The sequence below is a fragment of the Acartia tonsa genome, chromosome 5 (genome assembly GCF_053477335.1).
Source record: "Acartia tonsa isolate MP-2025a chromosome 5, ASM5347733v1, whole genome shotgun sequence".
NCBI classification, from domain to species: Eukaryota; Metazoa; Arthropoda; class Copepoda; order Calanoida; family Acartiidae; genus Acartia; species Acartia tonsa.
Genome location: NC_137264.1, coordinates 35,323,328 through 35,338,188, shown reverse-complemented (window position 1 = coordinate 35,338,188; position 14,861 = coordinate 35,323,328). Strand labels below are relative to the sequence as shown.

At 34.7% G+C, this 14,861-nt stretch overlaps 1 protein-coding gene across 4 annotated transcripts in view; it reads left to right on the top strand.

Annotated features, from left to right (window-relative positions):
• LOC145319368 (uncharacterized) overlaps positions 1–5,134 on the top strand; it is a 33,471-nt gene extending 28,337 nt beyond the window's left edge. For all 4 annotated transcript variants that reach the window (XM_080161473.1, XM_080161472.1, XM_080161474.1 and 1 more), the window contains 3 exons: positions 3,366–3,517; positions 3,664–3,811; positions 4,153–5,134. In XM_080161473.1, the coding sequence (XP_080017599.1) occupies positions 3,366–3,517; positions 3,664–3,811; positions 4,153–4,731 (879 nt within the window). In that variant the 3' untranslated portion in view covers positions 4,732–5,134. The remainder of the gene's footprint in view (positions 1–3,365; positions 3,518–3,663; positions 3,812–4,152) is intronic.
• Positions 5,135–14,861: the final 9,727 nt, after the last annotated feature.

Genomic DNA, 14,861 nt, shown 5'->3' with positions numbered 1-14,861 from the left:
CAGAGGTTGCATATCCAAAAGCTTGTTGATTGTTGGAATTGGCATTGGTTTTTCTCTGGTCATGTTTACCATCCTGGTTGCGATCAGCCATTTGTTTGTGTGAGTTAGCAATAGCAGATTCATTTTCAAAGTGTGCTATTGAGAATGATATTTGGCAAAGTTCATCTGTTATCCAATCAAGCATGGCTTGGTAGCAGGCTTTGCGATCCTGAATTCCTGAAGTGTTTGTGCATGCACGAAATTTCGACACCATAGTTTGGTACTTGTTGCCACGTAAGAGGGATAGCACTGCATTGGGTAGGTCAGCCCTTTCATATAAAGCTGATTCCATACCGTTTTCAATAGCAAACTCTTGAGTTGTGGTAAGAATAGCGCGGATTTGCAGTAGCCATTCATACTGTGTATGCCAACGACTGGGATGGATGGATCCTTGTGACATTATTTCGCACCTTCTCCTTGCAAAGATTGCATCAACTGAGCCAAAGTGAACTTGTAGGAGATTCATACAACTGGTGACTGATTTTTCAGAGGCACATAAGGTGCGTGCATGTCCTTTTAAGCACTTTGCTTTTAGGATCTCTGCCTGCTCTACAGCTGCAAGGGCAGGCATTGATTCGATGTATATGGTGAACTTTTTACGAAAAGTGTAAAAATCATATTCATCCACATAGTGGTCACCTGAGAAAGTTGGGATGGGTAGGTTGGTGTTCTTGAAAGATTGTGAATATTGTGTTGGAGCAATGCCTAGACATTCCTTTATTTCATCTAGGTGTTTTTCAGCATCAGATATTTGAGTGTCGAGATAAGTTATCTGTTCATCAATGGCCTTTGCTTCATGCTCCAGATCTACTGCACAAGCATCATCTACAAGCTTAGAAGCTTTGTTGATGGATCTGTTGGCTTTTGCCATGGAATCTGTGAATTTGGCATTTAGTCTGTGGAAGGATGCAACAGATGAACATGTGACACCTAAGATTTCAGTAAATGCCATGGCCAAGTCATCCAACTCATTTATTGTTGGCTTCAATTTTTGGGTGACTCTGGCAGTTTTCACAATTGCAGCTGTGGTGCTGGATCTGGGCGCTGGAGTTGGTAATGTTTTATCTGTGTCGACAGACATGTCAGTCCTTTGTGTTGGCACAGGGGGGATCAGGTGTCTGCTGCTAGCAGATTGAGAATTTTCATGAGAATTAATCAATTCTACAGTTGGAGGATCAGGCTTGGGTTGTTGACGCTCAGTAGACCTAAGGTGTGCCTGAATTGCCTCACTTTTGGCAATTAATCTGCTCTTCAGGGCTATGGCTTCCAGTTTGTCATTATCTGTAAATGCAGCATTTGGGAACCTTCTGAAGTAGTTTAGGATTTGACCTAGTTTTTCTGCTGCAGTATCCAGTTTAGATACTTTTTCATTCAGTGATGATGCAGTTCTGTTGTCAAGGCTATCCATAATTGTCTCGACATCTGTATCAAGTGTTTGACAATTGTCACACTCCAGTAACATTTCCTGTGCATCCGGCATGATGAATGATTTAAGGGGAACCAATATATCAGTGGATACGTTATAGGTCTCAGAGGTTGTATTGAGATCTCCAGGTAGTTGGTCGTGGAGTCCTTCCTCTGTAATTGGATACTGCTCTATCAATGATTCCTGCAAGTATAACTGGTCAAGGGCTTCCTCAAGTATACCTCTGAATTCTTGAAAGCTTAGGTCTTGGCTGAAGTTGTCCCACTCGAGTTCAGCCTCTGCCTCTGTTTCAACTATCTCCTCTTGGTTGAAGGAGAAATGTTTAGGTTGGCTAGGTGATGTAGGGGTGGTGGGCTGGAGGGGGTGTTCAGTAGTAGGGATAGGGGTGGGTGCACGAGAAGTTGTGAATGAAGGGCTGGGTGGATTAGAAGTAAAATGAATTGGGGTACTACCTCTGGGGGTGCATTCAAGCAACAGTTCCTTTAGTGCAGTGGTTGTTCTGCTAGGCAGCCCGTGCTCAGATGTTGACCTCCTTGTTGGTTTGCTAGACTTATCTAGAGGTTTTTGGCGGCGAAGGTTTGTTGGCCTTGCCGCAACTCTGGATGGGCGAGAGGCTGTTTGGTGGGTTATCCACTCCTCTCTTATAGGACGATGGGTTGTTTGGAAAGGTTTGGTTGGGGTTGGCAGATTAGGCTCCGATTGTGATCTCTTACGGGCAGCTTTGGTGTTGTCCCTGAAGAGTTTTGGCCTGCTGAAATTCAGAGGAGGAACAAGACTTCGTTTTTTAGCCCTTGTATTAGGTCCTGGATGGTGATCAGGATTCATGGGTTTGAGCAGATTTTTGGTAGGGTTCAAATAGCCAGGAGATTCTCCCTGTGGCCATATAGTTGTGTAGAAGGTTGGGTTTAGATATTGTCTCAGGATTGCTCCCTTAGTCAATATCAGTTGATTTTAATTGTGAGGTAGTGGCTAAGACTCCTTTTGCAGAGGTTAATTTTTCAATGTACTGAGCAGACAGATGATGCTTATAGAGTAGGTTGCTCTCTAGATAACACATACCTGAGTCTCAGCTTTTTAATTGAACAAACCTCTAATCGATTGTCTTTCAACATCAATGTACCATATCATATTTCACATCTTTAGTTCTTTAGTATGAAAAATGAATTGTATGGTTAACATCATATGGAATAAGGTTGAAAAAGTCCTAAAAAATAAGACAATTAATATTACGATATAAATAATTCATTATAGACAGTTGATAGTGAAGGTTATTACAGACAGTAAGATTTATAATGGGAAGAATGCCCTATCAAAGTACTTGGGATGCTAAAGTTGTTTACACCCAGATACTTGTTTACAATATGATTCTCACCTCTTTGCAAAAGTAGGTGAGCCACTGTTATAGGAAAGCAACAGTCATTTTATTTATGTGCTTTCTGAAAAGAAAACAATGTAAGCACATAAATTGATTAATATGATTGTTGCTTTTCTTTCACAGAAATTTGGTGCGTGGTGGTTTTGCAGTCTTATCTTCACAGTGTACTCCCTATAACAGAGGGGTACTTTACACATATTGCATTGTTTTGTAAAAACTTTTTAAAAATTTTCTTTAATTCCAATTTTCTAGGAATTATTTTTTTTATAATATTTCATTTTATTTAAATAGCATTTTTGATGGGATAAGGTATGGATGGAGGTTACATTTGACTGGCACCCAAAGTTTTTAAAACTCTTATTGGTCGGTTCTTTTACTATTACTGTCCAAACTTTCCAACCAAGCATTTGAATCTTCAGAATGGGCAAATTTGTTTATCATCACTTGGGCTGTTCATCAATTCATCGATCATTGTCACACCCCCTTAAGATCCCTGGATCTAAGTGAGAGCTTTTTATTTTTCAGCCACTGAAGACCCTGACAGAGCTGCTGGTTGACCGCTGGTGCATCCTGAAGCCCGGGCAGATCAATATAAACCCCGTGCACCTGATCCTTACCATCAAGAAATTTAAACAGCTGCAACAACTACTCATTCTTGAACATGAGAATTCAATCAGGTACAAACTAAATAATTTTATACATAATAAAATATTTTTTTTAGATCTAGAATCTTCAAAACTTGTACATAATCATTAAAATTCTGATTATATGTTTTTAAGATCCTTTATTCTTTATTGGGATTAAATTAAATTTTTATAATTAGATTAAAAGAGCCAGTAATAATGGAGTTGGATAGTCCAGAAAAGTTGTTGGGATGCGGCACCAGAAGTTTGAGAAACTCCAGGAGTTCATCCGCAGGACAAGAGTTCCATTTCTATGCTGGATTCAAACAACCAGCTCATAACTCAAAAGTATTTTTCATCAGATATATTACAGGGATCTAAAGTAATAAGACAATGGCCAATAAATTGATGTACATCCCTAATGATAATACACAGTTTACTCCTGATGTAGATTAAAATTAGTTGTTTGAACACTTGACTTAATGAATCAACCAATCAAAACAACTAAAGTCCTCAAAAATGTTGAGCCAACGAACAAGAAAATTTTATTATAAACTTTGGGGATTTGTATAATAAACAGCCCATTGTACCCTCTCTCACAGATTTAAACTGATTATAAATATTGAACACTCGTTTCTGTTCAAGTCTCTAAAATCCAAACTCCCAAGTTTACACTATTTTGATTTCAGATACCTGTCCTTATAAACACATCCATCCATGACCTGGAAAGCAACCAGGAGGATCCAAACTGCAGGCTGGCATCCAAAAAGAAGAACCAGGTACGACTGGATTACTTTGGCTGGAAGCCAGATCAACTAATCCTCCAGGAAGATATGTGTTTTCAGCCAAATGACATCCAAAATTTGTCAAAAGCTGATGAAATGAAAGCTGAAGAAACTGTCATTAATTACACAGATGAAGATGCTAACTTTAATCCTTTTATTAAAAAGAGAGTTGAAGATGAAAGTGTTTCCGAAGAAGAAAGTGAAAGAGAATTGGAAGAAGATGAATTATTCTTCTATGAGTGTCCCGAGTGCTGTGCATTATTCCACAACGTCAACAATTATCAGCTACACCGCAGCATGCATGTTGACTTGCCTATCCATCTGCCAGGTGGTGCTGCAGCTGCAACTGCCAGCAGCAGTCAGAAGCTTTCCTGGGAACCTGGGTATCAGGATCCTAAAGGCAGACCATACTATGATTTTGCATTCTATACCTGTGCAGAAATTGTGGATGAATTAGTTGATTCTCTAAATATTTTGGCCTAATACAAAATGTCGCCTAAATCATTCCCGCCAAATTTTCTTTTGCGCTTAGATAAATTAAGCATTGTATCGATTTTTAAATAATTTAAATTAAATGTTTCTCATACAAAAAAAAACATGAAGGATTTATAAAATTCAATTTTTTTCTTTAAATTCCCTATTACACAAGGTACTAGAATGTCTTAATATTTCTCAAAAGATTGAATGTGGCATTTTAGAATTAATTCTTTTTTTATCATATGAAATCGTCGAAGCTGTGAAATAAAATCTGCCATAAAAAAAATTACAAATTAATTTTTATGTAAATTCTTAATCGAATTAAGAAATGAAAATAAAATAATGTGATATTAATATTATCAATTTTGTTATTGTAACTTTTTATCCGAATAAAAAGTAACAATTTGTTTATTATTTTGTTTTAGATGATTACACAGTATAATGATTTTTATTACTGGTTCGGCAGTGTATAAACACCAGATTTTAATTTTTACTACTGAATTGAAACTTTTAGCGGACTAAAATAACGATACTCCCATCCACCCGCTTACCATAAACTCTCCCCTTCTAATGAATGAATGAACTGACTCAATAAGCGAGTTCCATGTTTGCAACCTAAGTTGATGACAATTTTTCCCCCGACATGATATCCACTCATATACATACTCCCATTGGCTCAGCAGCCTCTCATCCAGTGGGGTCCTATGTCTGATCATTGAAGGTGGTTATGAGGGATGTAATCAGTGGATTCTGTCCTTGGAATTGGTTATATCAAATTGGCGGCTGAAATCTGTATTTTTGGCAGTTAATTTGAAGGAAATGCAAGGTTTGGTCAGATGTTCGTTGAAGATAAAAGATGAAGGGCGATCGTGTTAGGCTGTAAAGCTCAGAATATTTAGGTATAAACATGTCAGTTCAGAACGGATAGTTCTTATTTATTTTTGTAAAGCTTAAACAATTGTTAATGTTTCTAGCTTCTCCTTGAGGGAATATTATTGTCATAAATTGAATAATATAGGTAAAACATGGAAAAATATAGATCAAGGGGGGGGGGGGAAGTTCTGACACATTTGCGTAAACGGTGAGTATATGCTTTATCTTTGGACTGAGAGGATAGGTTATTAGGGATAAAATCATTCTTATATGATGAATTTCCCCCAGATTTAAGATTTTTTGGATAGGCCTCCAGGTTCCGGAGCTCCAGGCCTCCAGGTGGTCTCTGTACAGGTAAAAATGAAAAAAAAAATTTTTTTAAGTTAAAAATCAACTTATAAAACAAAATATGCATATTTTTTCTTCAAATATGTGAGTAATATTAAAAAAGATGCATATTTTGTTTTATAAGTTGACCTGTAACTTAAAAAAAAAAATTTTTTTTCAATTTTACCTGTACAGAGACCACCTGGAGGCCTGGAGCTCCGGAACCTGGAGGCCTATCCAAAAAATCTTAAATCTGGGGGAAATTCATCATATAAGAATGATTTTATCCCTAATAACCTATCCTCTCAGTCCAAAGATAAAGCCTATACTCACCGTTTACGCAAATGTGTCAGAACTTCCCCCCCCCCCCCCCTTGATAAGTAGAAAATAAATAATCATAGAATTTTAGTTAAAATTTAATAGTTATTTCTCGCATCGTATTATAAACGGCTAAAAAAACTCGTTTTAATTTTATAATTGTACATTTTTATATTCGTAGAAAGCTGGATATAATACGTTGCTAGACATAGTTTTTTCGTATGGATGAGAACCGGTTCCTATCCACCGGATTCGAATGAATACGAGAAATAGTTTTACAATATCTACACTTACATTGCCATTAGTGTTCCAACCTTTGCAGGAGGTTAATCCAAGAATAGAATTCATCTGAAATACAAATTTAACCAAATGTTTATTTTGATAATTTTGTCAAATGGGTGTAATTCTATGCTCAAATTATCTATTTAGAATATAACTAAAATCTAATTCTTAATCTGCTTTAGGATAACTTTAATTGCTACCTCAGAAGTAGCTACCTGGCCCCTCATCAATAGTTCTCTATGATATAGGCCTTTGAACTACAGATCTCATTATTGATATATTATTATTATAGTGTTAAAATATTGATAACTGTAAGGAAGTTGAAATTCCCCCCCCCCCCCTCTCCCACAAATTGACTTTTGCACTAGATTTATCTTAGTACACAAAGGGAAACTATTTCTTTCCATTATTTATTGGAATCATAAAAGTATACAGATTGTTCCAACTATTTTCCTTGTCAGATGCGTGTAATATTTGGAGTAGAGGGAATGATTTGATCCAAAAACAGGCACAACTCAATGACTAACAGTTATCAATCAGTGTAATCAAATGGTTGGTTGTTTGTCGACACCTAATTTTGGCATTAGTTTATGGCTTATCAAAATTGCTTTTAAGTTTTATTTTAAATTTAGCAAAAAATAGTTTTAATCCTTAAATAAGTCGTAAGAGTTTCCTTTTAATGTAAATCCCACCCTTGTAGTTAAACATGCCTTTGAAAATCCTTGAATATTTTCACCCTCTCTGCCGCATTTTTATCCCCCTTGTAGCGCATTCCTTTCCAGATCATAGTAAGTTTCTGCAGGGAGGGAGGGGATAGGTTAATTACGTTAATTTATAATCCATTTTGAATTATTACCAGTTATCAATAACGGACTTTTACAGGTAATAGTCGAAGGAATATTAATTTTTTGTTCTATTCCTGTGTTCCTGCGTTTCTATAATCACTTTCTCCTTATTTCCCCCTCTTCCCATCCCCCAACGGATGACACTTGTTGTATGAGTGTGTGTGTGCGTGTCCTCTATCGCCTAGCTACAGGAAAACACCGGTCAACCGTGATAATATCCTGTGCTGGGGGGTGCAAATTTAAACTTTAGTTTTGTAGATTTAAGTTTTTTTTATTACGTGTGATAATTTAAGAGTTCTTAAATGCCAACAATTGTAAGAAATTTATTTTTATTCCAAATTTCGAACAGTAAAGTTTAAGTTTTATTGAAAGGAAAATTGGAAAATATTTTTTTTTGTGAAAATAAATCTAGAATATCTTTGAAACTTGAAATTTGATTTGTTTTGCAAAAAAATATTGATTTAATTTGCGCTGTTAATTATGATTTAGTAATCAATCCTATAGCTTTCTGTAAAGGGGATTAGAAAGTTTTTAATTGATTTAACCCTGTGAAAATTTAAGATCATTTGAAGGACATTTTTTTATTCCCCTTTAATGTTAGGGTTAGTCAGGGATCTCAAGGGATAAGACAATACACTCCCACTTACGATAAACAAAATTATAAGATTACAAATGACCCAAAAGCTAGCGAATAAGAGAACGTATCTTTAAAACTGTTGGGTCCAATATAATTTATAATTCAATGTTTAAAATTAGGTCTTTTTTATTCTAATATAAAACTGACTGATATGTCCTAATTTAAGCTGCGCTTCTATAAGCTTTTATAGATATATTATCTTGTTTTTAGTAGCGAAACTACTCTATAATTCATTTTGTCAGTCCGTCCGTAACGCTATGGGGGAAAAGGGATTTACTCAGCTCCAATAGAAAATAAAATTCTGAAATTTTTTGACTACATTCCTATCATTAAGGAGCACAATAAACTTTAAAACATCAATGGCGGTCGGACGGCTTTTAAGCAGGTTTTAGGCTTTTTTTAATTTTCCACATTTTCCTCCAGATCTTTGGTGTTTATGGTCCGATTTTCAAAATTTTTTCGGTTAAAGATATCAAAATTAAATTTTCCGACGTTTGGAGAAAACAACAATGACGGTCAGGCTTCCTTTTTGCAGGTTTTTGGCTATTTTTATATTTTTTACATTTTCCCCCATATCTTTGGTGTTTATGATCCGATTTTCAAAATTTTTTCAGTTATAGATATCAAAATCAAATTTCCCGTCGTTTGAAGAAAACAACTATGAAGGCAGACTGCCTTTTTGCAGGTTTTTGGCTATTTTGTATTTTTTACATTTTCCACCATATCTTTGGTGTTTTTAGTCCGATTTACAAAATTTTTCAGTTAAAGATATCAAAATTAAATTTCCCGTCGTTTGAAGAAAACAACAATGACGGTCAGTCCCATCCACGAAATTTTGTACTTTGCTACTTATGGATGTTGTCATCCTTGTTTTCCTTTGAAAGCTTTTTTGTTATTTCAAGAAACATCTTGCAATATTTATGCAACTGTTCTTTTCTTCTCTGGGGATAAGAGATGAAGTTATTTGTTCATATTATTTGATATTATTGATATACCTACTAAATAATATGATTTTTTTAATATTACCAAATTTAGGATGTGTTTTATTTTATAGCTTGATCTATGAAAATTAAATGAAAACAATATAGAAACTAATACTATACTTTTACTTTTCGTAGCAATCTGTATATAAGATACGATGCGAATTAACGCATAATTTGTGTATTTACGTTTCCACGGAAAACATTCTTTAAAGGGTACATTTGCCTTTTATTTTAAACACAAAACAGAAGGACAACTTCTTAATTTTTTTCGGATAATATCAGCGCGCTTATAAGAGGTAAGTACAATGACAGAAAGTATTTTTTCGCCTTTTAAAAATAAATCTAAATAAATATAACATGAAATATCTTGTCATAAGTGAAGTTCCCCCCTCGCTTTACACTTCACTTTCTCCCAGCATCTGAGCATACAATGCTTTCCTCGTACATTTGAATGGCCAGAAAAACAACCCCCCCTCTTTTAATATTTTCTTGATCACAATTATTATATAAAAGGTCATGTTAGTTTCTTGTAATTGACGTAATTATCCTTTTAATATATATGTGTATTAAAAATTTACTTTAAAATTCAGAACAGGAAAGTCAGCAATCCAAAAGTGATATGATTATCATTGAGACAAAATGGATATTTTTCTGCATTAAATTGGGTCACATTCTTCAATGCAAAAACATTATTCCTACAGTTTGCAAAATTAACAACTTATGCTAATCAGAAGCTTGAGAATCCTGCAGATTAAGAAAATATTTTTGTCGCTTTTCATCATTACATTGTCCACACCACACTTTAAGTGTATTTGATTTTAGTGAGGGAGAGAACATTTGACTGTAAATTACAATATTACCCAAAGTTTTAAAATAAAATCTCTCGTTTGTTTGCTTAACTTTGACTACTTTTTTCAAATCCTGATAGGTTGTTCAAAACTTGAAGTGTCCAAATTATTCAACCAATAAGTTTAATCTACAGAAGGGGTAATTTGAATTTGATCATGAGGAGTTTATTTTATTATTCAATTTTTATCGTCCATTGCTCATTCCTTTCAAATTTACCCCAACCATTTATGAGTGGGTATTTACCCCCAACAATAAATTTTGGGGGGGTAAACACCCCCCCCCCCAGAAATTTTACCCTGGGGGTAAATTTTGGGGGGGGGTAAACAAAATTTACTCCTGCCAACAGATTTCAGGGGGGGTAATTACCCCCCCCCAAGCTAATTTTACCCCCGGGGTAAAAATTTTGGGGGTGTAAAATAAATTTGCGGCACGCCATTTTACCCCCCCCAAAAAACGAATTTCCCCCCCCTTAAAAAAATTTTACCCCCCCCCAAAAAAAAAGCTTGGACGCCCCTGCATTTTTACAATGAAGCTTCTCGTATATCATGGGATGGTTTATATAAGGTTGGGAAGGTTTTGGGGAGGTTACCAACACCTTCCACTGAGAAATCACCCTTTGAAAAAATCCCCCCCCCCTCCGTTTTTTAATATTTCTTCAATCTTTCTTTATCAAACTAGAACGAAAATGAAGATGATTAACTATCACCCCCCAAGAAAAAAAAGGGATGCTAGAGCAGTAGAGCTACTTAGGTTAGGGAAGAAACCAAAAAAATCAAAATTCATTTGTTTCCTTGTCCTTCAACCTTTGAAATTCTAGAGGGGGGGGTCATGAACCGTCAATCCCCCCCCCTCCCCCCAAAGACTTAATTGAATTCCCCTCCGCACTGCAATCGCCCCTAGAGGCCTCTAGGGGGTGTAGCCGCCGGTTTAATGTATTTAACAACAGTTTTAAGATATACTTAAAATTAGGTTTTTTTTATATTAGGTATTTTAAAATTAGGTATTTTTAAACTTAGGTATTTATAGTTAGGTGTTTATAAAATTAGGCAATTTTAAAGTTAGGTGTTTTGTCACATTAGGCATTTTTAAAATTAGGTATTTTTAAATTAGACATTTTTAAATTAGGTATTTATAAATTAGGTGTTTTGTCACATTAGACATTTATAAAATTAGGCATTTTTAAATTAGGTATTTTTAAATTAGGTGTTTTGTCCCCACTCCCATTAATTTATCTGCCATTGTCATATCCCTTTAGATTCCTGACTAAAATTACTTCAATACAGAATGCTTAATATGGCCATACTTTCATTCTGAGACTTGATTATAGAGAAGCTTCGCTTATAACATTATGTCGATTGGTCCAATACATTATTGATTTTTGATCTATCTTTCTAATATTGACGTACTATCGAATGGAAACGCCCAAACTATATATAAAGCTTCGCTCCCCAAGATGGGAGAACCATCATTAAATTTTAGTTTAAGTGCCAAAAAATGTTAGAAAATTATTCTTTATGCGCTGCGGCCAATTTGTCAAGCATCTTTTAATTCACTCCTCTTGCAAGGTTATGTATCAGGGCAGCCTTATTAAATCACGCAACAATACGAAAAAGATTTATAAATTTATTTATTATGTGTCTGTCTTTGTTTGTATCGAAAGATCCCGCTAACCGCATAGTCTATTTAGTCATGGGTTTCCTTTACAGTGAAGCTTTTTTCGGGTCCCTATAACTTTGTTGGGGGGTTGATACATCACCAGGTATCCTCTCCCAGAAGTTCAAAATTTATATAACAATTTAATTTAGACTCAAAAATTAATATTCAGCTCGTGAAGTTCTCATATTCATTCTGTTCTGTTATGTGTTTATATTCGTTTGTAACATTTAATTTTAGAGCTTCGCTTTTATTAATGTTATCATTCTTGTTTTAAAATCATGAAAATTTAATATCTTGCTTTCATTTCAATTAATGAATCAATGTCTCTCTATCTCTCTCTCTCTCTCATTGGATCTTGAGGGATAAATTTTAAATATTTCCAATACTAAAAAACAAAATCACCCCCTTCTGTAGATAAAAATTATTGGTTGAAAAGATTGGACTCTACTCAGGGGCGTCCAAGCTTTTTATTTTATTTAGCGCGCCGCAAATTTTTTTTACCCCCCCCAAAATTTTTACCCCGGGGGTAAAATTTGCTTGGGGGGGGGGTAATTACCCCCCCTGAAATCTGTTGGCAGGGGAAAATTTAGTTTACCCCCCCAAAATTGTTTGGGGGGGGGGGTAAATACCCCCTCCTAAATGGTTGGGGGTGCCTACGGCACCCCCAGGGTAGGGGTAAATTTTGAATGGGGGGGGGGTAAAATGAAAAAAAATTGTTTGGGGGGGGTAATCGCCCCATTACCCCCCTCCCCCTTGGACGCCTATGACTCTACTGGTTTGGAATGCAATTTTCAGTATCTTCGATACTTGCGTCGATTTTATGATGACTATTACACATTTTCTTTAAAAAAATTTTTAAACATTTATGTTTAAACTGCACAAATGGATTAAAATCGCCCAAAATTTGTCCCCGGCGAAGCGATCAAGAATTTTGAATTGTTAAATAATGACCCAAAAATAATATATATGGGGTCAAAGTATAATTAAAAGTAAAAGTTATATGATAATTTTTTTATGATTTTGATTTAAGCAAGGACGTCCAAGCTTTTTATTTAGCGATGCTCGCCATAACATTTTTTATATCAACCATGGAGGTAAAATTTACATGGGATGGTATTATCTCCCCAAAATTTGTGCTGGGTTAAAAATTGGATAAAATTACAAGTGTTTACAACTATTCTTGTTCTAACAAAAAATAACTGTTTTTACTTTTTTCTTTATTTCTGATATAAAAATATGATATAACCGTAATATGTTTGATAGATTTTTACACCATGATTAAACATAAATTTGTTTTGAGCTTATATATTTTGAAAACCAACCCATCCACTCTTTCGACGTTCTTGATGGCTGATATTTTATCGACGTAACGATATTATAATGTCAGTATGACAACTTATGTTTTAAAACTTATTTAAGATATTCAGAGAATCATTGCACAATAATTGTATATTGTATACTGGCGTGGCGGCTAAGCCTCTAGGGTCTTCCCCCAATTTCAATTTAGTTTTTAAAAGTAGAAAAAAAATTTAGGTCAGTTAATTTTTTTCCCTTAGGAGGGTTGTGGCACCCTTCACCTCAAATAGTTATAAACCTTCCAAGGACCTATGAGAAGCTACACCATTATGGTGAATAATATCGGTTCAGCGGTTAGCGAGATCCTTCGTTACATAAAAAAACAGACAGATATCCTGTTATTTTTAGATAAGTATTGTCTTAGTTTCTATTGTCTTATTTCTTATTTTTTGGTCGTTCTTAGAAAACCCAGCCCAAAGTTGATATACTCAAAACTTAGCAATTTCCCTTATTCTACAAGATTATCATATATCGCCTTCCCCAAGTTTTAGGCGGTTTAAGCTTGGGTTTTTAAGAAAGAAGTTTAATATAGCAACAAATAGAAGTATTTTCAAAAAGGCTACTTTGATAGCAAATATCAAAAAGCTTATATAATTTAGATATAAGGAAAATGAAAAAATAACAGTAAATTGTAAGATATACAGTAAAAATTAAATAACTTTTGGCATGGTTAGTTTTCTCACAGCCTCTAGGCATAGAGTAGCTACACTTTAAAAAAAAGTTTTAAATAAAAAAACTTAAAAAGCCCTCACTAGAAATATTTAAGATTGAACTCTAAACATCTTACTTGACTTGGATTAACTTAAGAAAAGCATCCAGAATAAAGTGCATTTATCTTTATCAGGATAAAAGTAAAAGAATGATTGTCTGTCTGTATATTATGATCACGCTAACTAATGGACATATTTTGAACGAGGGTACCTCCATCCTACTAAGAGAAATCTCCCAAGGAAAAGAATACCTCCTGCTAAAAAAGTTTTTAAACATTATTTTTGAAAGTGAAACTAAGATTTAAATTTGTGGGTCGACTACCCCTCCCCTCATATTTTAAGGGCCTAGCATCTGGTATGTTATAAAGTAAATGATCTTTAAAAACCTTAACTACCTTGGATGTGCTTTTCAAGAGAGCTGTGTTTAGGCCGTTTTGTATGACTTAAGAAAATTTTCCTCTCATTGATTTTACACTTTCAAACTTTTCATATTTTGTCCCTAAAAGAATTTAGCTTATTTTACACGGCGCAAATTTTAAGTCATTCCTTCGTAATCATCTAATCGTGGGCATAATTTCACACAATTAATTTAGAGAGAAGTGAGGGAGATGGTGGGGGTGGGGGGGGGGGTTGAGTCAACAAAAAAAACCGTTGATCGATTTTTTGAGGGGGACTTTATATCATTTACTACTTTTTTGTTTTATTAAAAAAAATTGCTGAAAATAAGAATATTTCATTTCATTTTCTTACATACTATTACAGACAGACATAGAAATATTAAAAAAATATAATAATTTCAATATTAAATTTCAAGGAGCAATTTCTCTATGATGGGTGGTGGTAGCCTCCCCCAAAACAGTTATAAACAATCCATGCAACATGTGAATCAATACATTTGGATATCCTTCTGTACACACAGACACACATAGCTCCTGTTACTTTTATTTAAGGATTATAAAAATAGTTAAGGAATAATAATATCACCCTTCTACTCCATTAACGCCAATTATTTACCGTTAAACGATCAGTGAAAAAGTAAACGTTAATGGGCAAACATAGACAAGGATGGCAACATCTTAAAAGCGAAACTCACAAAAAAATTTAATTTTTCCTCAAATCATATGGTCCAATAAGTTTTTTTGTTTGAGAAAAGAAATAAATTTTAAAGGTTTATTAAAAGTTAGGTTTAGTAACAGAAAAAGAGTCCCACTGGGATAGAAATAAACCTTATAAGGAAAGGACAACGAATATTTATACCCAGAAGTTAATTTTAAAAAAAGGGGAAAGGGTAGGAAGAGTG